At 42.0% G+C, this 14,062-nt stretch overlaps 1 protein-coding gene across 1 annotated transcript; it reads left to right on the top strand.

Annotated features, from left to right (window-relative positions):
- Positions 1-5,899: 5,899 nt before the first annotated feature.
- mymk (myomaker, myoblast fusion factor) lies at positions 5,900-12,121 on the top strand. The gene is made up of 6 exons (XM_034090301.1): positions 5,900-6,034; positions 6,858-6,972; positions 9,834-9,982; positions 10,336-10,452; positions 11,395-11,535; positions 11,717-12,121. Exons 1-6 carry the CDS (start codon positions 5,900-5,902, stop codon positions 11,963-11,965), a joined length of 906 nt encoding a protein of 301 aa, XP_033946192.1. The 3' UTR covers positions 11,966-12,121.
- The last annotated feature ends 1,941 nt before the right edge of the window (positions 12,122-14,062 follow it).

Raw genomic sequence — 14,062 nt, 5'->3', positions numbered from 1 at the left:
CTTCACTTCTCTCTGTTTCTACAGCTGTCTCTTTGCACTTGTTCTCTCGATGCTTGATCACTTATTTAACTCCGTTCATGAACTGCTTAACCGATTTCAGTCAATGTTTCTCTTTCCTGAATTTGCGTTACCACATGTATTGACCAATGGGGTTTGCACACACGCCTTAAACTGTTTCGCCTACACATGTAATCTCTTTGTATGTATCTCATCTTCCATCCTCTCAGTACTTCTTCTCCTCCTCTATCAATTTCTCTCATTCTTCTATGTCTGCTGCAAGTGTGTCTGTTGGCTACATTAGTTGACGCTCTGCTCCATTGGCTGATTTGTAAACTGATAGGCAAAGTTCAGGGAGGCTGCCAGACCAGAGGAATAAGCCCCGCCCACCAACTCCCCCAAAAGAAGCCCACCACCCTCTACACAACTAATGAATAAAAGAATGTTGCACACGGGCTTTCAACAGTCCCCTGGGAGTGTGTTTGTGTGTGCCCATTTTCAGAAAGTCTGCAGTCATTAGGGTTGGCGCATGCAGACAGAAAGAGCAATTAAAGGCCTTATAAACACAACCGCAGAAAGAGTGAACAAAAAAAAGTGTTGCCCACTTAAGCCGCAGTCTAAAATGTGTGAAGCAAAACCCACTACTTCTTAAATACACATGAATGGAAAAGATTATTCCAAAAATACAGTGCAGCGTAATTAGTTGGGAAACAAACACCTGTGATTGATTGTATGCATACAAAATACAGCACTCATTATTTCCCATGCAAGTCCAGACACATGTCATCACACTTGTCAGGATACACCACTGTCTTATTTCCCAGAGTCAAACAGGATGGATAAAGAGAACTGGATACAAGCGGCGCCACATTCATTCCTATGAGTGTTGCTCATTGGCACGTGAAGCCAAAATGGCCGGACTCTCGAATTCAACAAATCATGGATCTCCCGGCAATCTTCCAAATAAATGGGGGCCATTTAGTAAGCAAGTTGTGTTCCACTTCGTCACGGCTGCGTCATGTCCGGACTCGTCTCAGTCAAATGAATGCAGAGGGGAAATAACTTTGTGGGTTTTTCCTTTTAGCACATTTTAGAACTGTAAGGCCCTAATTAATTAAATAAGGGATATAAGAGTGTCCGTCGTGTCAAGTTGATTAGAAAAAATATTCTCTTATTTACAGACTTGTCTTTCTGGGCCAAATTGACATCACAGACTGACACAGAAGTTGTAGTAGCACCGTTTGGCCACTATGAATATTTGCTTTTACGCCCCATCTCACTTACTGGGGGCTTGGAGTCAACACATTGCATTCCAATTCCAAAAAACACCCCACAAAATGTTTGATGTGTTTCTCAATTGAGAGCTTTTGTTGAATATATAAATCATACCTGTATTTAAGTACATGATTCTTTAATAGCAATCACAGAACACAAAACTGAAAATCGACAATACGTACGTTAAACTTTGTGTAGTTAAAATGGTGCAAACGTCTGGTATTAAGCCTCCTAGCATAAATATTTTATATTTGTATGTTTTTTTTAACTTTCATTAAACTGATGGAATTAATATTTTCACATGGGTTTTTTAGTTCTTTATTTAGGCCACCCATCGGATACAGCTCTGGTGTTTTGCTTTTTGTATCAGATATGCCATTTTGTCTAAAACCTTACTCATTGTACATTGGCTGCCTCTTTTTAATGTCTTGAGTTTTGTCTGATGGGAAGACGAAACACATTAACTCCAGTATAGCTCAGACACCTTCCTGGGACATGGGGAGCTTATCCAAAGTAGTTACAGTGGGAGTCAGGAACTGCTGCCAGGATGAATCACAGCGTGATGGACTATCAATTGTAACAAGACCGGCCGACAGAAGAGAAAACTGGTCGTACAACAATCCACACAGTCAACCTAAAATCAATTAAGCAAAAACTACACCTTTTTGTATTATCAGGTGTAACATGTTTAATTGAAGTGGTATTTCACAAGGTAAAGCTAAACCTGTGCCTGATGAAAGTACACTTACTTTGTTATATAACATTTCAAATGACACACTATGTGCCGTCACTTGGCTTGATTTTGTAGAAGGGAATATTGAATAAGATAATATCTTGAACGTTATCTCAGTCATATGTTGTGGACAGTTGTGTTTGGTCATAGCTTTTTGGAATCCATCCCTAAAATGAGGACATAGAGGAAAACAAGGCGTTTAATTCAAGTTGGATGAAAGAAAGGAGCGCTCAAAAGTCTCTGTAAGGCAAACTGTAGTAAAAATATCATTCCTGCTTAGTATGCTGTTTTATATCATTAAAAAGTGAATTGGGGCTTTTATTGGAATTTAAATCAAAAGAACGAATGGTGATGACATATCTGATGTCGTGAAAGCAGCCACAAACATATTACGGTAAGGATGACAACTTACTGGCAACTTTACTGGCAAAGTAAAGTAACGGCTCAACTGAGGTGCTCCACTCACACTGGTTCCCATTTGTCCTTATTGGGGCTGAAACATAAGCACGGCCATCCAATTATTTGTAAAAGAAGGCCTGGGGTCACAGGTCACGGTTATTTATCACTGAATCAAAAGGGATCGCAGTGTGTTTTCAGATGCATCCAGGAAGTCTGTTACACATTCCCACACTAACCCGCCGTGTTTAGACGTAGGGGTCCTGAGGTGAAAGTCTCCACAAACTCCTGGACACGAAGCGTCCTCATATTTTACTGCCACAGAAATCTGGATTATCAAGACATATAGAGAGTCTCAACGCTGCCCGAGGCAAGTATTTATAGTTAAAGGAAAAGGAAGAAAGCTGAAATGTAGTAAGCACTCATGGTAACACTGTGTGGGCTCTGGCAGTGTTTAAAGACGTGTACGTGGAAAAGAAAAATGTGAACAGACTTGGACAGTTTTGAACCCTCAGTCAATGCTGCCGTCATTTCACGCCTCTGTCCAAAAGTCCCACTTAACCCTAGTATGGTGTTCGGGTCTGTGCGACCCGTTTTCATTATTTATCTAAAGAAAGATTATATGATCAATTATTTTTTCAAACTCACACTCAATGGCCTTAGCTCATCTTCTGTAAAGAACATATATCAGAACATATTTTCAATGACCACCCACTGTACACCCCCCCTACACATGTATTACATACAGGATGTTCAGGTCGGGTTGTGTTTGTTAGTGCGTGTGCGTGTGCGTGCGTGCGTGCGTGTGCGTGTGTGTGTGTGTGTGTGTGTGTGAGACTTTTGTGTTTCTGCCCCTGCCATTCCCACACAAAGTTGCAACATTGTTGATAAATGCAAGCACCAACACCTGTCTGCTCTCACATTCCCGCATTATGTCTTTAATTCATTAATGTGATCTAACAAATGTAAAAGGGCAAATATTAACCATATATGCTGTTTATATTGCTTGCAATTGGGATGAAGTAAACATCTGTTGAGTATTTTAACATAAAATACTTTGATTCAATCAATCAATCAATGTTTATCTATATAGCCCAATATCACAAATATTACATTTGTCTCAGTGGTCTTCACAGTGTGTACAGAACATCAGTATGACAATACGACACCCTCTGTCCTTAAACCCTCTGTCCTTAGACCCTCTGTCCTTAGACCCTCTGTCCTTAGACCCTCACATCGTACAAGGAAACACTTCAGGAGAAAACTCACAGTTTAAGGGAACATGGGAGAAACCTCAGGGAGAGCAGCAGAGGAGGGATCCCTCTCCCAGGACGGACAGACGTGCAATAGATGCCGTGTGTAAATTGAAAAGATAATACATTTACAACATAGGTAGTCCAAATGTTTGGAAATGCATGTGTGTATAACAGGAAGATGAATCCACGAGGATATCCATCCAGGACTCATGATCCAGGACCACAGCAACAGGCACAGCCACGACTCAAGATGATTGTGTTGAATTGAAACCCAAAAAGGCAGCGGGTCCACCAGACCAACGAACACTGGCTGAATAATAAACATATGAACACCACACAAGGGTTAATGAAGATGTCTTCTGGATTGCCAGTTGCTGGAATATAAGTGCTGGGATACTAGCCATTGGCTGCAAGAAGTGTCCAGTGCATGGCCATGAACACAGACACCCAACAATACAAACAAAGCTGCATGTCCACCCTGCTGTCCATAACCGTGCATGGTGGAACCCACTTTCACCTGGTGCACTCCAAAGTACACCCTAGACCTCTTTGGCCTCCTGACTCTTGAAAGGGTGAGTAGGGGCTTGGGGTGGGGTCATCTGACTTATTCTGCCAATGAAGACACACTCCACTTTACCTCACTGTATCACATTTATTTTCACACCCACAGCTGGGGAGGACACATGCTCATTTAAAAAAGAACAAATGCAAACCTTCACGAGAACCAATAGTGTTCACCAAAAGTCATTGAGAGTGACCTGACATCGAGGCACCGTCGGTCTACCCAGGAGAATGTCCCTTGTATGTTGTGCTACATGTATGTGCACAATACCAAATATTGAAACCATTGCTTCCACGGCACAGATCACCCGCAGAGGGCGTGGTTAGGCCACTACAGGGTTTCGGCCCTGGCAGCTCGGGTTACTGAAACACTCTGAGAATCTGAGGCGTGGGGTGAAGCCCCTCAGTAATACTGCACCCTTTGTGTCCCTCCCTCAAACCCTCAAGCAGGTGGAGCAGCTGAGCAGAGCGCAGAGGAGAGCAACTGCTGCCTCACCGCCATCATTAGATCATTTCAGAAATCCACTCTCGGGGACAACAGTGCAGTACAGTGTCAAATATGGCTTTGCCAAGATGAGACAAAAAGAAATCTGCCATATATATATATATAACGTCACCACCATACATGTATAACCTTTCATTGCCAAGGACTTTTTGTTCATTTTTAAACACCCAGCTCAAACTGCTTTGACTCAAAATGCGCTTTCCAGACATATTTTATACAGTCTGCATTTCTGTAACTTAAAACCAGTAGAGATAAGCTGGCCGAATGATTGCATGTCTGATGAGGTCGTTAGGGTCCTGTTGCGTGACCGTGGGTCTTGTTTTTCGACATGTCTTGTACCAGCTCTATGTCATTGGGACTGTGACTTTACATCATTATGCCCAAACAAACCTGTCCCGATGACTTCAATTAGGAACAAGACCTAGACGTGCCTGGAACACCTCCGCGGGGAGGCGCCCAGGTGGCATCCTTACCAGGTTCCTCAACCACCTGAAATGGATCCATTCCTAATCAAAGGAACAGCGGTTCTACTCCAAGTCCCTCCTGTGTGACTACACTTCTCATCACATCACTGAGGGAGATGCCAGCCACCCTCCGGAGAAAACCCATTTTGGCCGCTTGTATCCGCAAATCTTCATGACTCATCCTTCCTGACCATTGGTGAAGGTAGGAACGACGATGGACCGGTATATTGAGAGCTTTGTCTGAAAAAAACGTAAAACAGTCACATGCATAATTCCTCTACCACTCTGTCGCACCATACAGGTAAAACAACCACTAGTAATACTAGTTCAACGCTGGCTGGAAGCTCCTGGAACGCAGATATGCTACAATATGGCCTGCTAGCCCTTGCTCTGCCTACAACCCCTCCCATGTTGCACTGGTATGCCAACAGCTGCCCAACCATGACACTGCACATCCTGTTGCCCTGCCAGCCTAGGGGGCATTTAAACGTTAAAGGGCCAAACTGGGTGTGTCCATTCTGCTTAGGAGTGTGTGTGCTGCATTCTCTAGCTCATCCACTCACTTCTAGACTCACCGGTCACAGACAATAAGGACTAAAGGACCTTCTTTCCATCACATTTCTTTTTATACTTTCACTCATTCTTTATACAAAAGTATTTCACAGACAAAGGAACATCTGCAGCCCAGAGTTGTGTTTGCTGTCCCTTCACAATGGGTTCATTTATTGCCAAGATGCTTCTTCCGACAGTCAGCAGCCTGGTGTTTCTGCCGACAGCCAGCGTGGCCGCCAAGAGGGGCTTCCACATGGAGGCCATGGTCTACTTCTTCACGATGTTCTTCACTGCGGTAGGCTTATGGTTCTGTTTTCATGTGACGGACTGCATTTGTGTGGATTGCGTTTCTTTAATTGTGGTGTTTATACTTTATTTCATATCCATGTTTTTTAGAGTTTATTTTACGTAAAATAAATCAAGTATACAATATGTTAATCCATATCCTACATAGTCACTCATTTGATCTATTAAGGCTTTGCTCGCAACAACTTGAAGTGACAACATGTAGAAATAACCTCATATTTAATTAAACTCATATATCAATGTAATTGCTATAGAAATAAACTATTTGCTATTTAGTTTAGTAACTCAAAATATGTTGGCATTGCAAATTGCTTATAGAAAGGAAAGTAGAGAAGATTTTCTAGATTTAGGACACAATAAATTAAATTGCCATTGGTACCGAGCTGTATACAGACTAAGGTTGTTCATTGATTTGTAACTTATTTAACTAACCATTAACCTCCTTGTATAATTATTTTTAAATTTCAAATAATTGTATGGGTGTTCTATGACCTTATAAAAATAGAAATGGAAAAGCTGTTGCCCCTGTGCAGTCAATAACATTCAAATATTCATTCAAGTTTCCAAAGTAAAATGCAATATTAACAATGGTCCCTCATTTTCTATTTATGCAAGAAAAATATAAGGAAAAATGAATGTGCCATTTTAAATGGTGCATTTTTTTAATGTTATAATAAAAATACACATGTTTAATGCTATTGTGGTATATCATTGTAATTTTCAAGTTTATAATATCATTTTAATAAAGTCTCTTATGGGCTTCCATACCCTCCACCACTGTGGCTTGCTGTTCAACCTGGATGTCTCTGTAGATCTACCATGCATGTGATGGACCTGGCCTCTCCATCCTGTGTTTCATGAGATACGATGTTCTGGAGTATTTCAGCGTGTACAGCACCGCGCTCTCCATGTGGGTCACACTGATAGGTAAGTCTTTGTTAACAGTATTGTATTATCTTTTCTACATGGATTTTCCTGAAACGATGTTGAAAATTATGACATGACCTTGAGAAAGATACTTTTCAAAAGACCACAAGTCTTCCATTCCACAACTTTTAGTTTCTTTCTTAAAGAAGAACTGTTTGTTGTGTAAATTCAAGCAAGCAATAAGAAAATGTTACACCCCTCAAAAAATTGAAAACAAAAGTCAATTCTCGTCAACTTCACTTCCCAGGCACAAGGTTCAAAACAAGCAGCTCTGCCCGCAGCAGTTGTTGATAACACATGTTATGTCTTTGAGTTCAGCTCACATATGCTCACTCTCATATGTTCACACACACACACACACACACACACACACACACACACACACACACACACACACACACACACACACACACACACACACACACACACACACACACACACACACACACACACACACACACACACACACACACACACACACACCCTGTGGTTTTTGTAACAAGCCCTTTAAATCCTATGCTGTGGAAAGCCAAATTGGACAGCTGACTTTTTCATTCTAGACTAATAGTAATGGTATTGTGTACCACATTTAAAAATGGCGTTGACAGTTTTAAAGAATGAAATGCTCATTAGATGGACCAGCTTATGAATGGGCTTGGGCCTATTTATGCTAGTCCTGTTCTGAATGTTGGTGCGTTGATACGGATTCATTTGCAAGTGCATTACTGCCTGACAGGCCAGCATCCAGCTGTACTAAATATATATTTGTGTAAATTCCTCATGGAGAATACCAAAATGAGGCGGAGGGACATAAGTCCACTAGCTAGGCTAATATGTCTCATTTGAAAATAAGCTAGTTGTGGTCACATTGGTATTCGTGAAGTAAATTAATATCGCAAATACTCTAACGGTACGTCCACACAGCAGCTTCAGAAGAAACTTCCACCGCTTCCAACGCTTCTCTGCCCATTGACTTTGAATGGGGATGACGTCACTTTGCCTCGCTTTTCGCCGAACTGCATTGTGGGGGAGCGAAGCGAAGATTTCCAGGATGTCCAGGATCTCCAGGATTCCAAAGTTGAGCAATGTTCAACTTTTGAAGCTGAGCTGGAAGCGCCAGCCAATCAAACACGTTTATGCAAATCTGACAGTAGAAGCGCTAGCCAATCAAACCGCGTGTAAGCAGGGAGAACCAGACCGCAGTTCATTTCCTCATATTCCAAACGAGAAATTACGGTAGCAAATCACCCGGTTCTTTACGACCAGAACTATTAACGGGATACAAACCGGAGGAACCAGGCATGGAGGGAGGTGGCAGAGGCAGTGGGTGAAACTGGTAGGTTTTCGCCTGTTTGGGGAGTTTATATATATATTGCTCGCATAAAATCCCCGGGGTTTTGTGCTTTGTATGTCGGGGGCGGGAGATTCATGTGATTGGTTGTTGGTCGCGTTGCTCGCAAAAAATCCCCACGCTTTAGACACACCCAGCTCCAAGATTTTCAAGATTTTTGAAAAGCTGCTGTGTGGACATACCGTAATCGCCGAAGCACACTCTGGACTCTGAGTACTGTTGGACATTTCCATTTGGTTATTCAGAGATGTGTGGAAGTAACTTTTTTGCCATACTATTTATTAAAACGCTTAGCTAGCTAACAAGCTTACTTTTTTTCTAAATCCCTAAGTTAGCTATAGACTATACTTTCAAAAAAAATGTATGGCTGTATGTAGTGCTGCGTACCGGTACGCCGAACCGGTACTGGACTTGTAAAAAGTTTCGGTTCAAGTCCGGTTAAAACCGGAACGTCAGGAACCGGTACTTGGACTCGCAAAAAAACTAGCACTTACGTATATTCTGGTGTCTGTGGTTATTTAAACATTCCCTGATAAACGTTATTCAGCGTCAATAAATGAGTGCTAATCCCAGTGTGCTCAGTGTACAACATCACATGTCATTTCACCTTCGATTCGCCGTTTGAAAACGTAGCATTTCGCCACATGCTAATGCTAACCGGAAGTGAAGAATTTTCAGAATAAAAGTATTAAGTAAATAGTGTGAACTTCCGGTTTTTTCAGAATAAAACTGATTTAAATTAAATAGTGTATTTAATTCAAAATTACGCCATATCAACATTAATTTTAATTTCTAACAGTATGTATGTACATCACTATGTATGTAGTATGTACTGTATAATGTACACATGTAGAGTTGTAGAAAAGACATGGTGTACAGACAGTACAGTACACTCTGACTGTACAGTCACTACAGTTTAGCCTATACTGTATAGTAGGTGTGTAACAGTGTAATGTGTATAGTCTACTCTACACTCTACCTTTCAGCAACGCTTTAGGGATTTAGGCTCAGTCAGCTCAGGGACTGTTTGGTTACTTTAGTTTGGTAAATGAAATACATGTTTGAACTTTGTAGTAGTTCACTGTAGTTGCTCTCATAAGTCATTTGTAGACTAAGTGGCAAAAACATTTTTTTTTTACATTTGTACTTTGTAGAGAAATGTAGACACAAGTTGGAAGGGAGCACAATAAACCTGACGAGTTTGAATTTGAGTTGATTATGAGTTCATTTTCAATGAATAATTAGCTCACAATAAGTTCACTTTAGTCACACAACTTGACACAAGCCATGGGTTCAGGTCCGGACTTATAAGTCCGGACCTGAACCTGAACCTCTGGACTTGAGTCCGGACCTGAACCTGAATGTGAGTCCAGGTACGCAGCACTAGCTGTATGTATAGGTATGTTAAAGGCTGGTGTTTATACGAAAATGTAATTGCTCCAGAGTTCACCCGACAGCGGGCCACCCTTTCACATGTCTCTAACATGCAGTATGTGTCTCCTTGTCCCAGCTCTGGGTGACTTTGATGAACCCCAGCGCTCCAGCGTTACTATGTTTGGAGTCTTGACAACCGCTGTAAGGATCTATCAGGATCGCTGGGGCTATGGGATCTACTCTGGACCCATTGGATCTGCTGTCTTTATCATCACTGTGAAATGGGTGAGTAGCTTTAGATTAACAGGGCATTGTTACAAGGTATATGATCCAATCAATTCTCTGTCCTATCCACCATTTTCTTCCCCTCTCTCCATGTCCTTCCTTTCTTACATATCCACCATCTTCATTGACCTAGAACAGCTTTTTCTTCTGTTCTATCTTTCTTGACTTCTTCTCTTAAATTATTTTCTTTGTACTTTCCCAATTCCATCTTGTCCTTTTACTTTCCGTTTTTTTCTACCCTTCTCTACTTATCTTCTTCTTCCTTTGCAGCTTGTCTTTGCTCTTACTGTCAACTCGAATTCCTTGTCATTCTAATCTGTAGCTAACATTATTCTGAACTCCTGGGGTTTCAGCTACAGAAAATGAAGCAGTTGAGGGCTGTGTATCCGGAAAAGTCTGTGTATACACAGCAGGTCGGCCCGGGATGCTGCTTTGGTGCTCTTGCTCTGATGCTGCGTTTCTACTTTGAGGTGACTTTTGTCATTAAATAACAATCCTAACCCATTAAAAGTACAAGTACAATTATACGATTAATTGCCACCTATTTACATTGTTAACAGGATTTAGGGACAGCCCTTTGTTTCCGATGGACCATAATTCCAAAACACCAATGGTCTGAAACATGTCCTATTGGAACAAAAGCCCATTTATCCAACAGTCTGTAACCCAGAAAACTAACACCCATTGTTCCAAAGGCCCATGGTTAATTATTTTGTAAAATATTTCACATAAACAATGTTTTGTTCCTACTATGGCATAACCCACACTTCCCTGCCTCTGATTGGCTAGTTCTTCATTAATAAGTGGAGTATTTACTGGCATATTTTATGTCATAGAAACGTGCCAATCTCTTCAGGTTATGTTAACCACAGACCTTATTTCAGGCTTCTAATCACAAGCACATTCAAAAAAACTTTGAGACGAGGGATCTGAAGGGACAGAATGGGAAACGCTTTTCCGGGTTTTAGGACTTCGTACTGCACCACTCGATTGACAGGGATGTTCGGCTTAGACATGTGGAGTCTAATTGGTTATGATGATGGTAGACAGCGTAGATCAAGACATGCCTTTACCCCATTCTGCATAATAATTAGCTGTGTGTTTCCGCTTGTTTCACGGAAAGGGTAATAATGGGTGTATGCATTTCGGGTAACAGTCTCTTGGACCAAAGGGAACTTTTTTCGGGACTGTTGGGGTTTCAGAATAATGGGCTGTCAGAACATTGGCGAGGCAGTTAACCATCACATACTTTTTTTTATATGTCTACTTGAAATGTCAGAAGTTGCCTATATGCAGTTGTATCTTTTGTTGTGTTTTTCTGTTACATTTAAGAGGCCATCAGACAGAGAAAATGTACGCATTAATAAAAGAAATGATCCTGAATAATATGGGCTTTCTTCACTTCACTGCAGGAGTGGGACTACGCCTATGTCCACAGCTTCTACCATCTGTCTTTGGCTGTGTCCTTCATACTGCTGCTGCCAAAGAAGAACCGCTACGCAGGAACAGGACGAAATGCTGCCAAACTCAGCTGCTTTGCTCTTTGCTGCTGCGTACGTTATATTTATTTATCTATTATAAATACGAGAGGATTGATAGGACTAAGACAGTAGGTTGTTTGAACTACATAGAAAGTAAAAGGTAATATCTAACAATAGAGCATCATTTATGTCAGTCAAGTTCAGATATCATTTATGTTGCCCTAATCCTGCTTCCTACTTGTTCCCTCTCCAGTCCGTAACCCCTGGAACCACTAAAGAGAAGAAGGACAAGACGAAGGACCTGACGAAGGACCTGACGAAGGACAAGACGAAGGACAAGACGAAGAAGAAGTCTTCTCGGACCGTGTGGACAGTCCCCATTGAGAAGCTGTGGACAGGACGCTGTAGCACCCCCATCCTGCCTCTTTACAACCCGCCACCCTCAACACCTGTCAAAGGGACCAGCATCAGCAAGCTCAAAGAGATGAACGGCTGGAAGTGAAACCAAAACACATAGCTGTCTAACATAGGAGGACTTAAACCTGAAGAGCAGGCTATAGATAATGGTTGGCTATGAGCGGGAAACAGGGAAACCCCCAAATACCTGTCAGCCAAATTCTAATAAACTTGTATGTGGCTGGTAAGTTCATCTTCTTGAGCAGGAAACCAACCATCATGTGGACGTTCCTTTCTATTCCAAAAAATATGTTTTGCTGGTAGAATATTTAAGGTCAGAAGTGACTTTAGGCATCAACCAGCCACCGTAGCTAGCAGGTAGTAAAGCATAAGTAACCTGAGGTAACTATATAAACTGCATAGGCAGGAACAAAAAGGCCTCTGGTGCCCTCAAACTCCAGATAAGACCCGAGCTCTCTGAAGCACTTGTCCAGAGCTGAAGACAGGCAGCGCGCTATGAAATAACACACACAGCAAGAACAGGGAGACGGTGGCTCAGACAAGCCAGTAAAACTGACTGGAAGATTTATGAGATGAAGAAACCGGCAGATGGTTTATCTCTCCAAAATATATAAATTGTCTTTAGAAATGTTCCTCAGGGGAGACCTTTCGTCTGCTCGCCTGTGTCTGTCCCCCTCCTCTTCCTCTTTCCCTTTCCCTTTCCCGTGTCTCTGATGGAAAGGAAGCACGCGGCTCAATTTGTTTATGAGAATTACAAGACTGTAAAACACATTTGACCGTTTTTAAACGTCCTCGAGGTGCCAAATGTGTCATGTGGAGCATCAGACGTTGTAGGGAGGGGAAGCAGCGGCCCAGATGTCAGCCTGTAACCAGACTGAAGCCTCTTGATGTGTTTCTGGATCAGCAGGTGAACTACTCTGTCTGCGCACTCCGGTTCACTGACCGCTCAGCTTTGGCCATGACCTATGTCCCCATTGTGCACTGTTTGTACTTTGTAATACTTTTTTCAAAATATTGTTATTTATTGCAGAAGATTGTATCTTCAATATAGTGTTTGTGATCATTTTGTAATATATATAAAATAAAGTGAAATGTTATGACCCTGTTTTTAAAAAGGTCTTTAGGGACAGGAAGGCATTTTGACAACCTCAACCATCCGAGCCATCATTATAACGCAGCGATATGTACTTTGCAGCAAGCCAGAAAACCCTGACTGGCACATACTTCAAGGCTCAATCCAGTCTAGCAACACTAATCCAATTCCATACTTGCATATCTCGTTCCACTTTTACTTCAGGATGACATGGAGTTGTGCGTCCACACACGTCACCTGCTGCAAACACTACCCAAAAGCTACAAACGTGTTCTGCGTCTCTAAGACAAAACAGTCCCCGCCAAAAACTCGGATGAAACTCCCATCCACCAGGGACATTTTTTGAGCCGTGGCCAAGCCGTCAGCTTCTGTGCCCAGAGAAAGGTGTTTTTGTCTGGGCTCCGAAACTTGGCTGGCTGGGCCATCTGCACCACCCGGCCGGCTGCCTCAGCCCTGACAGAACAGTAACCTGAGCCTTTTATTGCACAAGTGTTAAACACTTTTCAGCTCCTTTATGACCAATGTCTATCCCGCACCACTCTGCGGAGGGGCTGAAGCCCACACACATTTAGGACTGTATTACTTGTGAAGACTTTCTTCTGTCTGTAATCCCTGACTTTCACTGTACACTCACAAACATCTTCAACCATTTTAATCCTTATCTTGACCGTAAATTGAAACATTGACCTAAAAGCGTTTTTAAGGAAATGCAAATTGTCTTAATAGTTTAGGGTTACTAGGATCAACTGACTCTTACGACCTACGGTCCTCATAAGAACATAATCACAAACACATACAAATGTCTGAGGGTCTGAACCCAGGCTTGTCTGCTGCAGGTTGTATGGGGCATGGACAGTGTCAACACATTAAGCGTTGATTGACACGAGTTTTAGCGTGGTCGAGACGTCTCGTTCGTGGTCGTCTGCACCCACATTCCCCGACGGCGTGGAATTTCAGAGGGAAATTGGGATATAATAAAGAAATATATCTGAACCAGTGGCGTTTTTATATGTACAAAAGTGGTGGTGCACGAACAACTTAGATGTGTATATATAAGCTTCTGGTGCTTTTTCACGTGAACAAATAGCT

This window comes from Pseudochaenichthys georgianus, chromosome 9 (genome assembly GCF_902827115.2).
Source record: "Pseudochaenichthys georgianus chromosome 9, fPseGeo1.2, whole genome shotgun sequence".
Lineage (NCBI taxonomy): Eukaryota > Metazoa > Chordata > Actinopteri > Perciformes > Channichthyidae > Pseudochaenichthys > Pseudochaenichthys georgianus.
The sequence above is the reverse complement of the archived record's forward strand: the minus strand, read 5'-3'. Positions and strand labels throughout refer to the sequence as shown.